The 20,702-nt window shown below is 33.5% G+C and overlaps 1 protein-coding gene across 1 annotated transcript in view; it reads left to right on the plus strand.

The window, feature by feature from the left end:
- The window catches only part of qsox1 (quiescin Q6 sulfhydryl oxidase 1), a 51,831-nt gene that overhangs the window by 8,417 nt on the left and 22,712 nt on the right, over window positions 1–20,702 (plus strand). The window contains exons 4-8 of the mRNA XM_056463927.1: window positions 3,075–3,177; window positions 3,735–3,825; window positions 4,608–4,753; window positions 10,671–10,805; window positions 12,741–12,870. Of these exons, the coding sequence (XP_056319902.1) occupies window positions 3,075–3,177; window positions 3,735–3,825; window positions 4,608–4,753; window positions 10,671–10,805; window positions 12,741–12,870 (605 nt within the window). The remainder of the gene's footprint in view (window positions 1–3,074; window positions 3,178–3,734; window positions 3,826–4,607; window positions 4,754–10,670; window positions 10,806–12,740; window positions 12,871–20,702) is intronic.

Raw genomic sequence — 20,702 nt, forward strand, 5'->3', positions numbered from 1 at the left:
TCTTGTTTTGTTCAACAGAATAAAAAGTCAAACCTGTTTGGAACAAGTCAAGTGTGTGAAAAAGATTACCTGTTTTTTATAATTTGGATGAACTATCTCTTTAAGAGTCCAAAAGCACTAACTTTGTGGTGAAGCCTATTAGAATGCAGTTGAAAGCTCCTTTAATTCAAGTTATGGAAGCAGTAGATTTTCTATTATTTTGCTTAATCATCGTTAAAATCAGTTATTAAAGATATAGAAGTGTATTTTATATTGCACAATATGCTTTCCAAAAAAAACAACAACTGAAAACTATTTAATTTACTCACTGTTAACTTAAAAATAATATTCTTAAGGCTGTTGGAAGTCTGTAACATTCACATCCATAGCACTTTGTTTTCCTATTGTGGATTCCAACTTTCTGCTGAATGTCTATTATTGTGTATAAAAAATAACTCTCTACTGGTTTAGATTTTTGGGTGAACTACCCCTTTAAGAGTTCATAGACTCAAGATGAAGCCTGTTAGAAAGCAGTTAGAAGCTATGAAAGCCATAGTTTAGTATTGTTTATCCCTGGATAATTTATTATTAACATTTATGATTAACCAGACAAATTACCTGAAAACCCAGTCAGCAAAATAAATAAATTATTACAGTATTAACCTTTTAACTGCCTGCTCTATCAAATGATTCACCGTATTTTAACCATTTTAAATAATGAATGGTAAAGTCATGTAAAGAATGAGTGTTTTAAATAATGGTTTACACACACAGCAATGTTGGTTTACAAAAACATCAAACATAATTCTGTTGCTCCACTATACTTGAAGAATACATATTAATGAGAATCTGTAGTATTTTATGGCATACTTAAAAAATAAAGGTGATTTAGTATTCAAAAATGATTTATTTTGATTATTTTTTTTTAAAATAAATTGGTCTTACACTTCATATTTTTCAGATTTTTCATAGTATATGTATGAAATACGGTACTTTTACCATAAACAGACATGTCTACCATTTGGTAGAGGTTGATATTTTAGAAATTATGGGATGTGTTGGGGAAAAATGTGAGTGTGTTAACTAGCGACATTAGGAGTTAAGAAATCCAAAACAAACATTTTCTTAGTGGGGCAGTGAAAGGGCTAATGAAAAAAATCCCATAAGATACAAATAAAATATTTAATTTCAAACTATATTGCACGTTTACTATAAAAAATTCCATAGATTTTTTTTTATCTTTATTGACTGCAAACCTCATCCTATTTCATAATTCAATTCAATTCACCTTTATTTGTATAGCGCTTTAACAATGTGGATTGTGTCAAAGCAGCTTCACAAAGAAGATCATAGTAAATTGGAACAGTGTAGTTCAGTTTTTAATGTTTAAGTTCAGTTCAGGTTAGCTCAGTTCAGTGTGGTTAATAATCACTACTGAGAGTCCAAACACTGAAGAGCAAATCCATCGATGAGCAGCTCTAGCGATCCCAAACCATGAAAGCTAGTGGCGACAGCGGCAAGGAGAAAACCTCACCAGTTGGCGAAAGTGAAGGAAAAAAACCTCGAGAGCAACCAGACTCAGTTGGGCACGACCATTTCAATTTCTCCGCTGGCCAAACGTCTTGTGCAGAGCTGCAGTCTCAGCAGCGAAGGCTGGAAGCTGAACCTCAGCGAAGACTCGTCTGTCCCCTGGAGCGTCACAGGAATCAGTCTCATGCTCTCCACTCCTCCATGACCACCACAGCAGCTGCTCAGGATACGGCCTGGTCCAGGATATGGAAATTTATTCGTACCTGTCTCACTTTATACTTTCTCTAGAACTTGAAGAGAAAATATTTTTGATTGTTTAAAACTTCCAAAGTGGAGTATGCTCATAAAAATTTAAAATAAAGTATTAGCCTTGTCCAGACAAAACAGACCAGGGAGAGGGTGTTCTAGAGAATTAGGCAAAAAAAAGATAAATTGCACATGTAGTCAAACTCAATAACTCCATAGATATAATTAATTTAATTTAGTTGATTGTAAGACTGCAGTGATTTTTTTTGTTATTTACATGCTGTAAAACCCAAAAAGTTAAGGTAACTCAAACCATTTGAGGAAACAAACCATTTAAGTTCAAAAACTAATCCTAATGAGTACTGTGAACTTAATCCATTTGCGTAAACGAAGCAATTTGAGCACAGTAAAACCCAATAAATGAAGACACCTCGAACCAACTGTGTGCTGTAAAACCCAATAAGTTAAGGCAACTCAAACCTTTGTGTAAACCGATTGCTACAAACAATTTGAGTTAAACTAATCTATATGAGTACTGTGAACTTACTCCATTTAAGTTGAAGTAATGAAGTATTTAATTAACTCATTACCAACTCAACACTGAGTTCAAAACACTTTTCAAATGAGAAGAATTAACTTTCAGTAAATTTTGAGTTAACTACACTTATTTCAGTTTTACAGTGCAGCCTAAAAGCAAAGTGAGAAAATAATCTGGAAAGCTCAGCCATTTTTTGTTTAAAATGTTTGTGTGATGTGTTGCATTAGAAAATACCAAAATATAATGGTTAATAATTGACTTGACTTATTAAAAATAAACAACCATTATAATTTATTTTTTAAAAAAAACGTTATTATATCGAATCGCAATAAAATTAATGTCAGTAACAATGATAAGCTCTGGACTTTTTTACTCTATATTGATCTAAGAGCCAATCACACAGCAGAAATGTACAATAATGGGAATCTAGAAGTGTGTTGATATTAGAGATGCACTGAATTTTCAGCCACCGAAAATCTATCAGCTGAAAATGTGTTGCGCTATTTAATAAACCCTCTAATTTTGTGGCTTCAGTCATTGTTGGGGTACTCTTTTTAAATCTGGAAGCATTAACAACTAATATTGAAAAATATAAATCGTTATCGTTCAATATGAAAAATAATTATCGAGATTTTTGCCTTATCGCCCAGCCCTATTATGAACTGAAGCTTTTAGATGAACTCTGCCTTTAAATACCCACTCTTTAGTCTTTTAATCAAGATCTTTTATGTATCGACTTTGCCTTTTTCTATGAATTAACTTGTTTTCAACTTTCACACAGGATTTCCAAGGGATGTGAGAGGACTTCGCCAATACATTATCGAGAATTTGGAGATACACACCGAGGCTTGGCCGCCTGCTTGTCCACCTTTAGAGACGGCTAGGTTAGAACGCCATGTCTTTCTTTCCTTTTATATTTGCACTGAGAAATGTAAGGAGCTAGACCCATGTCATCTTTCTGTTGATTTAACAGTGCTGTAATGTAAATAGCATTGCTTGTTGCTGTCAGCAAGCGTGTCGGTTTTGTGTGCTTTTAGTAAACATTGCTGTGCTCAAAAGGTTGCTCAAATAAGGAAGGAAAAGGACACGCCAAAATCTTGATGCGTATCACTCTTATTTCTGCATTTAAAGGCATCTGACTAAACATGGCAGGAAATGATTAAAAAAAGGAGCACAGAAATTTCAGAAGTACTTTTTACTGTAGTTTAAGTATTTGAATTGGTTTCAAATTCACTATACAGATCACTAGACAAATAACTATTTTGTTACAGTTAAAGTTAAAAGGTTATAGTTAAGTAGACATTTTTAGTTCAAGACTCGCTCAAATGTATCTAGGATATGAAGTAGCTTTATTATTGTTATTAAACACTGGTTTAAATGATTTTGTTAACTTATATTATTAACTTATTTGAATCTACAGTAATTCATTTTCTCTCCCCAGTGAAGCAGAGGTACACCACTTCTTTCAGGCCAACAATGTGAAGTATCTTGCTCTCGTGTTTGAGAATAAAAAGTCCTACGTGGGGAGAGAGGTGAGATCAGTTTGAATAATGATGATTTAGAGCACAGGTGTTAAATCCAGTTCCTGGAGGGCTGCAGCTCTGCACTGTTTAGCTTTAACCCTTATTAAACACACCTGATCAAACTAATTAAGTCCTTCAGGCTTGTTAAGTCCTTCAGGCTGCACTTTTCTCCCCATAGACTTCCATTCATATGCACGTGAATGCGTCAGACCGGAAACGGAAGTTTGTGCGACAAGTTTCGCAGTTCGCTGCATTGCAAAGTTCAAGCTTGGTGAACTCTGACCTGCGAAATTGGATCATGTGATTGCGTGAGGCCAATCAAAGATCAAAACATGTCATCTCTGAACAGGAATTAAAAACATGGAGCAATAGCTTGCTTTTTTAATAGTCTAATCATCTTGTTTAATCCCGCCCTTTTTCGCAGCACCATACAACAGAATTTTGCACGCACAAACTTTAGTGTAACCGCAGCATATGTGTGTTAAAGCAGGGTTGGAACTAAACTTTGCAGAGCTGCGGCCCTCCAGAAACTCCATTTGAGACCTGTAATTTAGACCAGTAATTTACAAAAAAAGTAAATCTCATAATTTTTGCACCAAGTCTGAATTTTTAGCATGGAACACATTTTTTCCAATCATCTTTTCAATAGTTGAACATGGTGTTGTTTTTTTATTTATATAATATATTATTATTATTATATATATTTATTACATTTAATTCAATTACAAATTTCCTTTTGTTGCTTATGATTATTTCTGTACAAAATATGTATTCAATTTGTATTTTTTTAGGTGACATTGGACTTGTTGCAGTATGAAAATATAGCTGTGCGCAGGGTTTTGGACACAGAGACAAGTTTGGTGTCCAGGTTTGGTGTGACTGATTTTCCCTCCTGTTACCTGTACGACTCATCTGGAAGCATCTCTAGGCTAAAAGTGTAAGTGTTTCCCTTCATACGGTCCTACAGCAGATATAAAACTTCAGACTGATGTCATGGACATTTCCAGGACAACATTTTTTGTTTAAAAAGTATCACAGGGAGGTATTGTTGATGTTAAAAGAATAATATTCAGCCTTAGCTTAACAAACAGGTTAGTTTGCCACAAAATGCTAATTCTGTCATCATTGGCTATGTTTCCATCCAAAAATGCGAATTAAATGTTTGTGCAAAACTGGAATATTGCATAAAATATATGCGAATAAAGCAGTGTTTCCATCCAACGTGTCAAGGAGAACAAAATCGTCACTTACTGATTAACCGCTTTCAAATATCAAAAGTATAAACATAATTTGCTGCTGTAGAAGCTGCGTGGATCTTTTCTTCACTTAATAAATGACTTGTGCCCCAGAAGGCAGTATGCTGACACGCAATGAACACATAGTGGCATTTGAAGGCGTGAGACGCGGAGCACAGAAGATCTTGACTATTTTGGAGGTCATTTATAATATTATAATACTGATACCGAAATGGTTAAGGCATTTTAGAATCATCAAAACAATGTTTCAGATTTATAGAATGTGCTCAGCCTGATAGTTTGTCCATTCACACATATTTTTATCATCACATAATCACTGATTACAAAATCATATGACTTTTTTTTTTTTTTTAATGCGCATGCTGGAATTTGTTCGGTAAAAGTGTTTCCATCCTAGTTAATTAGCATATTTTCTTATCGAATAAAAAGTTTATCCTACTCAGTTATGTGCACATGTTTTTTATGCGCATCTTCAAAATTAATGCGCGTTTTAGTGTTTCTATAAACCATTTTTTATGTGCATATCCAAAATGCGCATAAAAATAGGTGGATGGAAACATAGCTATTTACCCACCCTCATTTTGTCCTAAACTCAAGGTCTGTTCACCCAAATCACTGATGCTTTAAAGCAGAGGTTGCCAAACATCCTGCAGAGTTTAGCTCCAACTTGCCTCGACACACCTTTCAGGTATACCTACCTAGTAAGATCTTGATTAGCTTGTTCAGGTGTGTTTGATTGATTAGGGTTGGAGCTAAACTCTGCAGGAGCAAAAATAAAGTCATATGAATTAAGCAGTTAAATCCAAAGTCCTCCGAAGACACACGGTGGTTAAATCATATAAGCAGATTTAATATAGGTATTTATTCACATTTAAACATTTGATTAGCAAAACTGCAATCTTCTAGATGCATGATAACACACCTCATTGGTTCTTGCCGATGCTCAAAGATGCAAGAATGAGCCTCATTGGTTCTCACACATCAAGCAAGCATGGTTTAGCTTTCTTGACCAAATTAGAATACTGTAAATATTATTTCATGATCATTGATGGTGATTGATGATCAATTAAAAGTTTTAAATAAATCTGGTCATCATATAAGGCAATCTTGTTTCAACAGAAGACTCCTTTAATATAGAATTTAAAAAATATATATTTTTAATCTTTTTAATTTAATTTGTTATGAGTGAATAGACTTTCATTGGAGGGACAGAAATGTCTTCAATTTGATTGACTCAATATCTGGGTTTATAACAACTTGAGTAAATCCTGACAAGACTTTCCCTGGAGGATTATTAAATTGATAGATGAATTAAAAAACTCAATTTAAGTCTATTAGGCTTATTTTACAATAAAAAAAAAAATGTTTCAAAACAAAAGCTCTCCGTTTATTAAAATGGAGACATTTTTAAATTTCTACCAAGTCAAATTGAATGATTTATATAAGGGCTGCATGATATTGGTAAAATGTGACATTGCAATATTTAGTTTTTTCCCGATTTTATATATTGCGATATGGATACAATTTCACCAGATGGCTTGAATAGCTCTATTTGCAGAATTTTTTTAATCTAGATTGATTGGTGTGATTTTGTAAGGGGTATATCCTGTATAAAATAATAAACAAATTGCAAGCAAGAATAATTACAGCGTAGTAAAGAAAAAAGGAAAAGAAAGTAAAAGTTTCCGTAGAGTCATTCAGGTACAGAAATTTAATAATGAAATGTAATAACACTGTATGATCTTCATTGTAGTAATTCAGTAGAACTGAAATGTTGTACATTTTTGTGCACGAATGCTTTAAAATGCATGCAAATGATGAAGTTTCACTCTGTTATGGTTATACTTTGCATAGATATTTCAGGTATTCTCAATTGTTGAATATAATGAACTATAATCTTAACTCAACATTGCAAATACTGTGATGTGACTATTGCAGACCCTTACATTACGATATTGATGCTGAAACGATATGTGCAGCTCTAATTTATGTATTGTTTTGTGCAATACACTAAAGGCTATTTGTCGGCAAAAACAACTTTAGTGTTGAGCAGTATTAAACTTCAGTGTTAAACCTGCATGCACCGTTTTTGCAGGGTATACGCGGAGCCTTAAAATGTCTTAAATCTCAAAAGCTAAATTTTAAGCCTTAAAGTCTTAAATCTACTGAAATATTGTGTTGCAAGTCTTAATTTTCCTTCGTTCCTGTATAGCTGCCCGATCTGGCTATTAACAGTCATACAACCAACTACAATCCCAATGTCAATAAACCTTTTATTTAAAGATAACATTTTTAACTCTATTTACCATAATGCTTTAATTACTTTCCTTACAGTAACATTTGTTACATTTTTTCCATTTATTTACTGCTGAGGATACTGACCTGATCTATATTTTTTATTGAATGTATTAAATTATAATCATATTTTCGATAGGGCAAGTGAAAGTCTTTTCCATCTGGGATATTCGAAAAAAATCCTTAGCATTAAGCCCAGTGTAAGTCTAAAATTTTACTCATTAATTAAAAACGTCTTTAAAAGTCTTAAATTTAGCTTGGTGAAACCTGCAGAAACCCTATTATGTTATGGAACAAAAAGATTCCTCAGATTGTGCCTTTTTGAGGCGAGATGTGCTATGACTTTTCTTGAAACCTGACTTCTTGATTTTGTCCTGTTTTTGATTAAAAAAAAATGAAAAAAATCAGTACACACACTGAAAAAAATTATTCAAAGATGATTCCTTGGATTTACTCAATTTTTTTTACGTTAAGTGGTTGTAAACAATTTATTTGGGCTGAATTTAAACAAACAAATTAAGTTAAACATTGCTCAATTTAATTTGTTTGTTTAAATTCAACACAAATAAATTGTTTGCAACAGTTTTGCATGCAACACTTTTTTCAGTGTAGGAGGCACCAAAACACACACACTTCACCTTTCAGAGAACATCAACATGTGCGATAGCTTTACGCTATTCAATAATGAAAGCATTTACCATTCACCTGATCCCTTCTTCTCACTTTTACATGAGCCACTGCAGTAGAACCCGTCAACATCTGGCTACGTTAATGAGACAACAACATTTGAATATGCACAATTATTCAAGATCACAGAGCTTTCATAATCATTTCTAACCGGGAGCATAAATCAGAGGTTTGCTTGCTTTTGTTATGCTTATTCGAGAAAAATAACTTGGCATGGGTGTAGGGCTTTTTAGATGACAAATGCTAAAGAGCAGTGATTTATGGTCGGTTTATGTTGTCTCCATCCTCCTGGATGGTGCACGCGTGTGTGTTAAGGGGGGTTTTAATCTTCTACTCCAAAACAATAGTGCTTTTTTCCTGCGCTTCACCTGCCAAACAGTCCCAGCTCTGCAGAGCAACAGATGGCGCGCCGTCAGGTCTGAATGCGTGATTGATCTTGTGTTGCATGCACACACAAAAAATAAAAATAAACACACGCTCGCTATCTTCTAGATCTCCTGGTTTCAGAAGCGTGCCGTCAGACCCGAGGGACGTCAGGCTTGGTCGTGTGTCTCTGAAGAGGGTTGATTGAAGCTTGGGTAGATGAGGGAGTGTGTGTCTTCATGTGCTGGAGACTCAGAAACGCGCAGTGGTGTTTATTGTTTGATTGCCAGGGTTATCGGAGAGGGTAATGATCAGTAATGACATCTCATCAGTGTGACACACCTACCATCTGTTCATCTGAGGAGAGAGAGAGAGAGAGAGAGTAAGAGGTAATGGATGATGGTGGAAAACAGCAGAAGAGAAATGTAGGAGTGAGCTTACTTATCAGCCACACTGCATTCCTAGACATATTTCAGTTTTTTGGAGGTGGAAGAGGTGACTTTTTAGTAATTTTATTTTCAAGAATTTTTAAGAAAGGTTTTAATTATGGTGTCAGAAATTCAATTTTTTTTCTTCATTTTGGACTCTGTGATCTAACTTATTAAAACGTAAAATAGAAGTTGACTAGTAGGAGTATTTAAAAACAAATAGTACAATAAAGTGATAAAGTAAGAGTTTATTTTGGAAAAACTTTGCAATAAGGTTTGTTAGTTAACAATAGTTAATATTAGTGCTTGGCAAAAATTAATCGCATCCAAAATAAAAGTCTGTTTGGACATAATTGAAGTGTGTACTGTGCATGTTTATTATGTATATATAAATACATTTTACACACATGCATGCATATATTTGAGAAAATGCTTCTTTATATTTAGATGTAAAATATATGTGGATATGATACAAATTATGTATATGATACAATTTTTAATATCTATGTAACAAAATAGTTTTGTATGGTTTTATCTTTATGTGTGTGTATCACAAAATATATACATATATTTCTGATTATTTTCCCAATCTTTAACAAAACAACAAGGTTGTAATTTCTTTTCTTTTTTTGAAGATAAATAACTTGCACTTTGGCAAATAAAATAAATTATTTTCTTAGTTTTTTTATATAAAAGTAGAAAATAAACAGTATCTCTTCTAAATAAAATAACTCTTGTATATCCTGTAAATAATATTTTAAATGGTGCATTTCTTGCATCTTCTGTAAACGTGCCAATGTAGTGCAAAGTAACACAACAGTAACAAACAGCGCAGAGTCACGTGACTCCGCATGAGGTAAGTTATTGAAAAAAAAAATGTTTTATTACTTTTTGATTAATTTCCCAACCCTACTGTAAACCCATTTTTTTAATCAATACTTTCAATCAGCTATGGTGTATATTTTGATTGAAATGATATACCACAAAATGCTTTTTTATTTTAAATACATTTTATTTATTTCTTTGTATTTAAACAAAAATAGGCATTTTTCCCAAAAATTTTAAATAATCAAATCAAATAAAGTGAACACACTTTTAAAGTTTGTTACAAATACATATATGTATATATATATTACAGATATATAAATTATTATTATTATTTATTTTTTATTGTGTTAAGTATGTGATTTAACAGAAAATATACACTGTAAGAATCACCTTGCCACTCCATTGACTATTAAGCTTGTTTTACAATAATAATAAAAAACTAAAAGTTTCAAAAAGAAAAAATCTGGGTCTATTATAATTATACATTTTAAAATTTCTTCTAAATCAGATTAAATGATTTATATATTGTTTTGTACAATACTGTAAAAGCTGTTTCTTGCCAAGCAAATAGCCTTTAGTGTTGTCGAGCATGTGTTTTTGATTATTTGTTTCTAAAATTGTATTTAAAGTAATGCCAAATTTCAAATCTATCATGATAATATCTGTCTCGTCTGAAGCACCAGTTAATTTTTCACCCGATGTTTTATAAGGGCAAGCTCTACTCATTTGATGAACTGCTTTTTGCATACCATATAACAGTGTAGTATATATTTGCACATAGAATGACTGCCTCTGGCTCTAATCTTAACCTTTAACTCCTCTTAATTTCTGTCCCAAACTGAGCTGATTCAGCAAGCAGCAGCTCTATAAACATGGACTCTGAGCTTGTCTGGAATCTGGCAACCACTGACCATCCACTCCACATTCTTGTTTTCACATACTTGAGGTCATGTTAGTGGTTATGTGGCCCTTAATTTTTCTTTTTCTTCTCTTTCAGACTCAATGAAGCTCGAACCTTCTACTCATACGCCCTCCAGAGGCTACCAGGTGTAGTGCGGACTGGAAAACATCAGACTCCCATCACTGAACTCATCAAGAACTCCACTCTGCAGGAATGGAAGCCATTTAACAAGTTAGTGCACACTTTATCAACCACTAATACTATTTATTCATTTTTAGACATGCTTTACATATTAATTAGTGATGTCAGTAGATTAATTTTGATTAATCGGATTCAAAATTGTATTTGCATTGTATGTTTGTACTGTGGATGTTTATTTTTTATATGTATAAAAACATGTATATATTTGAGGAAAGGCTTATTTATATTTATAAATTTTTTTAATATGTATGTCTAATAGAAAGTTAAATATTTATGTAAATAATTTGGGGTTTTTTTTGTATTTTTTTATAAATAGTTTTAATCATATATACACATTATTTATACACCATGAGTACACACATTGTTTTAAAACAAACTTTCATTTTGGATATGATTAATTGTTTGACAGCTCTAATATTAATGCTCAACTTAAGTGCAACAATTATTTATGATATCTGGGTAAATGCTCAAATGTTAGGATGCTAATTTTGCTGATATTTTATGAAGCTAAAAATGAAATCAATCGGTCTTTGAAATATTTTGAACTTTTAATATTTTGAATACTTGATTTTTATCAGTCAAAGTATCATTTGCAAGTAGTATAATGTAAGGTTTTCTACAATAGTGATATAATATCGTTAAAGCATTCTGCATAAAAGCTTGTTTCTCATGATTCTTTCTTTTCCAGTTTGGGGTTGGGGTTAGGGTTAGAGTTTTACAGTTTACAGTTTTTATTTGTGGGGGATAATCTCAGAGTTATGTGATTTATAATCTGGCCATTTTTTTCAGGAAAACATAATTGTAAGATTTTCAATTCAATTCATGTTTATTTATATAGCACTTGTAGATTGTCACTTAACATAGTTCCAGTAAAGTCCAGATTTTAGAGATGAAGTTCAATTTAGTTTAGTTTAAGTGTGGTTTAATTTTCACTGTTGAAAGTCCAAACTCTGAAGAACAAACCCATCGATGCGCAGCTCCACTCAGAAATCTCAGAAATATGGGAGAAATCTGAGAATTTTTTTTCATTCATTCATTCATTTTATTTTCTGCTTATTCCCTTTATTAATCTTGGGTCGCCACAACGGAATGAACCGCCAGACAATTTACCTTACCCATTTCACCTATAGCGCATGTCTTTGGACTTGTGGGGGAAACCGCAGCACCCGGAGGAAACCCACGTGAACACTGGGAGAACATGCAAACTCCACACAGAAATGCCAACTGACCCAGCCGAGACTCAAACCAGCAACCTTCTTGTTGTGAGGCGACAGAGCTACCCAAAGTCTAAATTGTGAGATAGAAAATCTGAATTTAAGGGTAAAAGTTTAGATTTGTGAAATAGAAATGCAGTAAAAGTCTGAATTGTAAGAAGGAAATTCTAAATTCTGGGGGAAAAATCTAAGTTATGAGATGGAAATAAATTTTTCTGGGAAAAAAAGGCCAGAATTGTGAATTTCAAAATTTTGAGCGAGAAGTCAAAAGTGTGAAGAAAATGCAGAATTCTGGGGAAACCTGGAAGAATTCTGGGGAGATGGATGGAAAGAAAGATTCTGAAGGGAAAAAGTCATATTTGCAAGTCTAAAGAATAAAGTAAGGCTAGGTGTAAACTAAGATGTTTACTTAGAAATCTGAGAAGAAAACTTTACAGTTGCACATAAAAAAAATCTGATTTACAATATCAAAATTCTGAGGAAAAATAATTCAGAATTGTGAGATGCAAGCTCTGAATTCTGAGGGAAAAGTCTCACAATTGTGTTTTTATAACTTGTAATTGTTAGATATAAACACTAGATATAAAAAATATTTTTTCATTTTATTTAAATGTTTTTTTTTATTGTGTGGCGGAAACAAGCTTTCATATATTTCACAAAACTGTACTCTGTCATTTGGCCTCTTTGATTTAAATGGTGCACTGAATGTCAGTAATAACCCTACATGGAGCTTGTGTATGTGTATTTACAGGTCACGTGTGTATTTGTCTGATCTGGAATCAGCGCTTCATTACTCTCTGCGTGTGGAGTTATCTGGTCACACCAGCATCAGTGGAGACGATCTGATTGCACTGAAGAAGTACATTAATGTGCTGGCCAAGGTGAGTCACTTCAGAAAACACAATCACTCCGGGAATATTTACTGTAATGATAATAACGGCTGTATCATTCAAGTCAGTTCACATGACAAACCACTAGAGGGAGATACACCGAACATTTCAATCCAAGATGTGTTCGCTTAAGCTGTAGCACAGAGAATTTCAGAGTTTGTGGCCTTAAACGATCTTTGACATGAGTCAAGATGTGGATCATAAATTATACAACATTTTTTAAAGCTTTGTGGTTGTTTTGTTTATGCTTTTTTGTGTAGATTTGTTCTGATATTTAAAAAAAATGCTGGGTTATTACAACCCAATTCTGGGTGTAATACGGGTTAAACCAACTGCTGGGTTGTTTTTAAATTTAAAATTAGCCTAATGTTTGAGTTTGTCCTTATTTTCAATAACGCACCAATTCTTAGAGTGTTGTACAATACTTTCTTATCATACACAGTTTAAATCAGATTTAGCCCCTTTCAGATTTTTTAGCCCCTTTTAATTATTATTTTTTTTTTATATTTCCCAAATGATGTTTAACAGAGCAAGGAGAAAGTCTTATTTGTTTTATTTCGGCTAGAATTAAAGCAGTTTTAAAAATTTTAAAAACCATTTTAAGGTTAAAATTATTAGCCCTATTGAGGTTTTTTTTTTCGATAGTCTACAGAACAAACCATCATTATACAGTAACTTGCCTAATTGCCCTAACCTGCCTAGTTACCCTAATTAACCTAGTTAAAAATAAAATAATTTTGCTGCTTGTTTAAACTACTTATTTAAAATGAGCCGAAAGAACACGATTCTTGAGATCTTTTTGAGCAACTTAATTGTTTTATGTTCAGTTCACTAAAATTTGTTAAGTTAACTTGATCGATGGCTTCACAGCAAGAAGGCCACTGGTTTGAGTTCCAGCTGGGCCAGTTGACATTTCTGTGTGGAGTTTGCATGTTCTCCCCTTGTTGGCGTGGGTTTCCTGCGGGTGCTCCTGTTGCACAGTCCAAAGACATGCGCTATAGGTGACTTGAATAAACTAAATTGGCAGTAGTGTATATGTGTGAATGAGTGTGTATGGATGTTTCTCAGTGCTGGGTGGCAGCTGGCATCCACGGTGTAAAACGTATGCTGCATAAGTTGGGGGTTCATTCTGCTGTGGCGACCCCTGAGGAATAAAGGGACTAAGCTGAAGGAAAATGAATGAATGAACTTGATTTGTGTTGGCACAACATGAATGAATGGTGTGGAACCCTGCAGTTTTTGCAGTGTTGCTTTAATTATTTTCCAAATGATTAGGAAGTGAACATCATTTAATATTAGATCTTTTACCTTAAAAAACATAAGCATATTTGAAAAAAAAAAAAAACATAAGCATAACGTAACACATTCTAAAGTAATAATTATTAGAAAAAATTCACTGTTTGCTTTTTCTATACATTTTCAAATACATTTTCACATATTGTCTCATAAATGCTTTCTTAAACACTTATCAAAGGATTAAAGAAGATTTTTACAATTTAAATTATTGTTTATATACCATAGTTTAGCCGAAATGGCCAGAAATATTAATTCTATTATGTGTACATAAATTTGAATAAAAGTTATGCTTTTATCCACAATGTTTTATTTTGTATACATATTTTAGTTTTTATTTTTAAATATATTGTTTGTCTTTTATTTGTATTAATCTCACTTTGTTACTTTTTATGAATGAATGAATTAATTAATTAGCTTATTTTTGTTTTGTTTAAATATTTTTTCACATTTCATTTTATTTTACACTCTCAGAAATAAAGGTACGAGAGCTGTCACTGGGATAGTACCTTTTCAAAAGGTAGACATTAGAACTTAAAGGGCCAATTGGTGCCTCAAAGGTATGTGTTAGTACATAGAAATTTCAAGAGGTAACTTTTGTACTTTCTAGGTATTAATATGTACCCTTGAGCTATTAAGAAGGACCCTTCAGTTACAAATGTGTACCTTTTTAAAAGGTACCACTCTAGTGACAGCTCGAGTACATTTATTTCCGAGAGTGCATGATTATGACGGTATGGAGTTTGACACACTGACGTTTTGACATTTTGTGCGACTAGCCTGAATATCCTCTAAATGCTGGGTTATTTAAACCCAAATTGGGTAAAATATGGACTAACCCAAACATTGTGTTTAATTTGGTCCTATTCTTTTATTTAAAAAAATTAACCCAGCAATATACATTTATTACTTATTTTAGTTTTCCTCATAGTTACGATTATTTTTGTTTTAAGTTAAAATAGCTGGAAACGATAAATATTTCCATGTTCTATATGTACATATAATTTGTTCCAGTTAACATTTTATTTCAAGTCCAAAAAATATTTTTATTTTAGATGTTTAATTTAGATGTTTTTATTTATTCTTTTAAAATAAAACCTTCCTCTCAGGTTTTTAGATAAGATTCAGGACGAGAGGTTGATTAGTTCGTATTACACCCAGAATTGGCCTGAAATAACCCAGCATTTTTTTGATGATAGAGATTTTCTCTCTTCTCTTCCTCCTCCGGTTCTCCGGTGACTCAGACGCGTGCCACCGATCTCTTTGATGAGCTCTGAGACAATGACCTCTCTCTGGCTTCGCGTGGGTCTGCCGTAGCTCTGCCAATCTCTCCCATTATTTAGGGCTCTCTGGGGACTCTCTACACAGATGCCTGTAGGAGACACAGGGCCCCCGGACAGCCCTCCCATTAACTGTGCTTTAGTTTTGTCAATATCCGCAGCTCCCTCTGGTATTCCAGCGTCAGCCGGGCCTCTTCACTGTGTCCTTGCTGTTTTTGGCCTGCTCTTTTGAGCCGTCTTGTTAAACAGACACGCCGGCTGCATTAATTGACACTCTGTGAAGAGGAAGCATTTAACCCCACTAAAGCAAAGCATGGAGAGATTAATGGTGGCACAGAGGAGCATACACACACACTGAACTAGAGATCTGTACAGTGGCTTGAATGCTAAACACAGTTAGGTTGCTTACAGGTTTGGTGTTTAGTTTAAGATGCTTAGACTACAGACAGACTGATGTAATGGGATAATCCTGTGAATGTCACAACCTGCACTCTCGTCCTGAACCTTCTCTGAAAACCAGAGAGGGAGGTTAAAGAAAAAACTAAAATAAAAAGACTTTTTTAAAATAAATGAAATAAATAAAATAAATTTTAACTGGAACAAATGAAATGTATATAATGTGTATATTAAATGTAAAACATTTTAATATTTAAAATAATTAAAACAAAAAATTATTGTAACTATGAGGACAACTAAAGTAATACATTTATATTGGTTTAAAAATAAGTTAAAAGCACAAACTATACAAAACTAAAGTGGAAACAGAAACTTAAAGTCATGAATTTTAAATGAATAATTTCCAAGTCTCTTATAAATAAATTTGATTGTTTTTGAAAGTAAGCTTATTTTTACCAAATTGTTGATTTTATTTGATCAAATCAAGTTTGTATTGTTATAAAAAAAATCCTAATATATGTACACTCACCGGCCACTTTATTAGGTACACCTTACTAGTACCGAGTTGGACCCCCTTTTGCCTTCTGAACTGGCTTAATCCTTCGTGGCATTGATTCAACAAGGTACTGGAAATAATCCTCAGAGATTTTGGTCCATATTGACATGATAGCATCAAGCAGTTGCTGTAGATTTGTCAGCTGCATGTCCATGATGCGCATCTCCAATTCCACCACATTCAAAAGGTGCTCTATTACTGGTGACTATTGAGGCCATTTGAGTACAGTAAACTCATTGTCATGTTCAAGTAATCAGTCTGAGATGATTCGCGCTATAAGACATGGTGCGTTATCCTGCTGGAAGTAACCATCAGAAGATGGGTACACTGTGGTCATAAAGGGATGGACATGGTCAGCAACAATACTCCGGTAGGCTGTGGCAATGACACGATGCTCAAATGGAACTAATGGGCCCAAAAGTGTGCCAAGAAAATATCCCCAACACCATTACACCACCACCAGCAGCCTGATTTGTTGATACAAGGCAGGATAGATCCATTCTTTCATGTTGCTGACACCAAATTCTGATCCAAATGTTGCGGCAGAAATCGAGACCCTAGAAATGGTTGTGCGTGAAAATCCCGGTAGATCAGCAGTTTCTCAACTGTGCCACGTAAAAAGTCACTTAAATCACCTTTCTTGCCCATTCTGATGCTCTGTTTCAACTGCAGCAGATCGTCTTGACCATGTCTACAATCTTAAATGCATTGAGTTGCTGCCATGTTATTGGCTGATTAGAAATTTGTTGTAACGAGCAGTTAGACAGGTGTACCTAATAAAGTGGCCGAAGAGTGTATAATAATGTATAATTCAAAATGTTCTGTATAACATGAATAAAGATCAAAATTTGATACAAATAAAACTAGAAACTACTTTAAAAGTAATAAATATGTTTGGAAAAAATATTCTATTAAAGCCATTTAAAATATCTAACATCTTTGACTGTATTAATTTGGTCTTTACACATGAAGCTATATGGATCCTTTTTACATTTTAGGATATTCATGTCTGGGGGTCCTCTGCATATTTGGTGGTCCATTACCCAGTCTTAAATGCTAGTTAGCACAGCTGTTTACTCACATACTAGGTCAACAGAAGTGTTTTCCTCAGTCATGCTCTATGTACCGTATCTGGGTTTGCAGCACAATCCGGATTTGCATGAATCAGAACGTGTATTTCAGGATTAAAATAGTGGATCTTGGAGACATGAGAGCATTACAAAGAGGTTTTAGGATTACCCATCTTTATCCTGCTTTCTTGAAAGAGGCTTCCAGCCATGCAAGAGGGAGAGAAAAACACAAGGCATTAGAAGGCAATCTGAGGTCCACATCCAGGCAGGATTGGATCTTCCATCTTTTATTTCAGGGAATAGCGTCCTAAATTACTTGTTTTTTTTGTTTCTGTTGTTTTTGAGACCCCTGGTTTAATGGATAACCAGCACCTGATGTTGGTTAGTGCCAGTTTAATGGTTTAGATTGCTTTTACGTGGCCCACTTTAGTGTTGTGATAATACTGACATTTCTGACCTATTGGGCCAGAAATTTGCTATTTCTCTGCAGAATTTAGTAAAAAAAAAATAAAATGCAGATTTATGCAGAATGATTTTGGGGATATGGTAACTAAAAACTTAACATATTAAAGGAAAAAATAATACCTTTATTAAACATTTATTAAATGTTTACAATGCAAATCCAATTACTGAAATTAATTGAAAAAAACTGAATAAATATAAATTTACACACATTTACACAAGTAAATTTCTGCGTGCACAGATTCTGTGTGGGCCTACTTATAACTAAACGACTAATATGATATGATAATAATCATATTATACTTATAACTAAATGACACTTGCTTATAACTAAATGACAATGGTAATATGATATGATAATAATACTATGCGTTGGTAGAAAATATTGAGACCAAATACCATTTTGAATTGGTAGAAGGAGAAATTCTGCCACATAATCAATTAAAATTACAATATTTATGCATTTTTTAAATTTCTGTATTGAAACCAAGCACATCTCAGGAATTTTTCAGGGAAAAAATGCTCTAAATGTGTGTTTTTGTTGCTTTTAATGTGAAAAAATAAATATGAACATTTTATTAATATAAATATTAACTATTAAATGTTAACATAAAGTTTTTTTAATAGCTCCAAGTGTAGATGATTACATTTTTTTTTTTCATTTCTACCTTAAAAAAAATATATATTGATACTCAATATCATTTTCAATATCACAGTATTAATTTAAGTGACAATATTTGTAAATTTGTCAAAATCTTAGGCATTATTGTTTACTACTGGTCCAGTCAGCCCAGTTTTTTAAAATGTGTTATTAATGTGGAATAAATAAAACAATTATAAACATTTTATTAACATGAATATTAACTAGTAAATATTAACATAAATTACTGGGGGTTTTTTAATAGCTCAAGGTGTAGATCATCACATTTCTAACTTATGATACCTTAAAAAACTACTGATACTCAATATAATTTTCAATATGACAGTATTTATTTAAGTGACAATGTTTGTAATTTTGTCAAAATCTCCAGTCAGAGACCAAGGGGGGAACCAAGTCGGAGCACTCACTCTGGTTCCCCGCTCTCTGCAATTGGTTGGGGAAGTTCCAAATTGAACCAAAACAAACCATTACAATTGGCTTAAGATTGGCAAGCAAAATTTGGAACATTGCAACCTGCAGAACCTGAAAAGTTTAAAAAAAGAAAAAAATCTCCAGTCAGCCCAGTTTTTAAATTGGTTTTTAATGTTGAATAAATAAAACAAATATGAACATTTTATTAACATGAATATTAACTAATAAATCTGAAAATAAACATAGCTTTCAAACTTATGATACCTTAAAAATACCATTTTCAGTATCACAGTATTAATTAAGCGACCATGTTTTTACTTGTATTTTAATTTCGTCAAAATCTCAGGCATTTTTTTTTTTTTTTACTACTGGTCCTGTCAGCTGAGTTGTTCAGACTTTTAAAACGTTCGGTGACCCAGATTAAATAAAATAAAATAGCAAAAAATAAGCTCTTGCTTTGATCCATGTAACATTCTTACAAATTTTCGAGAAGCACATTGGCTCAGTGGTTAGCACTGTCGCCTTACAATATGAAGGTCGCAGGTTCGAGTGCCAGCTGGGTCAGTTGGCATTTCTGTGTGGTCCAAAGACATGCGCTATAGGTGAATTGAATAATCTAAATTGGTTGTAGTGTATGTGTGTAAATGTGAGAGTGTATGGGTGTGGGTTGCAGCTGGAAGGACATCCGCTGCGTAAAACATTTGCTGGATAAGTTGGCGGTTCATTCTGCTGTGGTGACCCCTGATGAATAAAGGGACAAAGCCAAAGGAAAATGAATGAATAAACATGCATAAATGCAACAGAACAAATATACAGATAAAAATAGTGAAACTATGGTGAGAGTAAACCTGCTGTCGTGGAAAGAGCGTGGTAGGCCTCAATACTGCAGAAAACAAAATTTGTATACATTTGACAACACTAACCCACTTGTATACAGTGCGTGTCCGAATGGGGGAGATTAAACAGAGCTGTTCTTCAGGACGGGGTCAACAGATGTCTCTCTTTTGAACCTCTGCAGAGAGAGAGAGAGAGACTGTGGTTTCTCGAATGCTGATACTAATCGGATTGAAGATGACATATTGCTGGGGTGAAGTGGATTGTCATGGTCTGAAGGGGTGTAAGAAGGGAGAGCGGGGGGCTGGATCAGTCAGGACAGTGATTGGAAAGGGCTGTTTGTGGTTCGTGATCTATATCGCTGCTTTTGCTAGATGGAATATGCAGAGGCTGTATATACTCTCATTCGGCATGATTGACAATATGCTGTTGGAAAAACTGTCAGGGTATCTCAGAAAATATGTTCTACCGAGACGATAAACATGCGGAGGGTCTGTGAAAGTATTTGGATACTTGCGTCACTCACAAAGTCAAGGCTTCTGCAAACAAATGGCCATTTTTCTGGGCCATTTTTGCTATTAACTTTAAAGTGGCCCTGCTATGCTTTTTCAAATATTACCTTTTTTTTTCTTTTTTTTTTTAAATGAAGTGATTATTTTTTTGTGTGTGCTTTAAAATAAATGATAGTAAGAAATAAAATAATTTTAGGGTATAATAGAGGATGGCCATTGAATTATTTGAAAATAATGTGCATCTTAAGTGTTAATTACTGTACATCATTACCTACTGTATAGTCTTCAGTACCCGTTACGTTATGTACACTTATATGTACACTTTATTAGGTACACCTTACTACTATC

This window comes from Danio aesculapii, chromosome 8 (assembly GCF_903798145.1).
Source record: "Danio aesculapii chromosome 8, fDanAes4.1, whole genome shotgun sequence".
In the NCBI taxonomy this organism is placed as follows: Eukaryota; Metazoa; Chordata; class Actinopteri; order Cypriniformes; family Danionidae; genus Danio; species Danio aesculapii.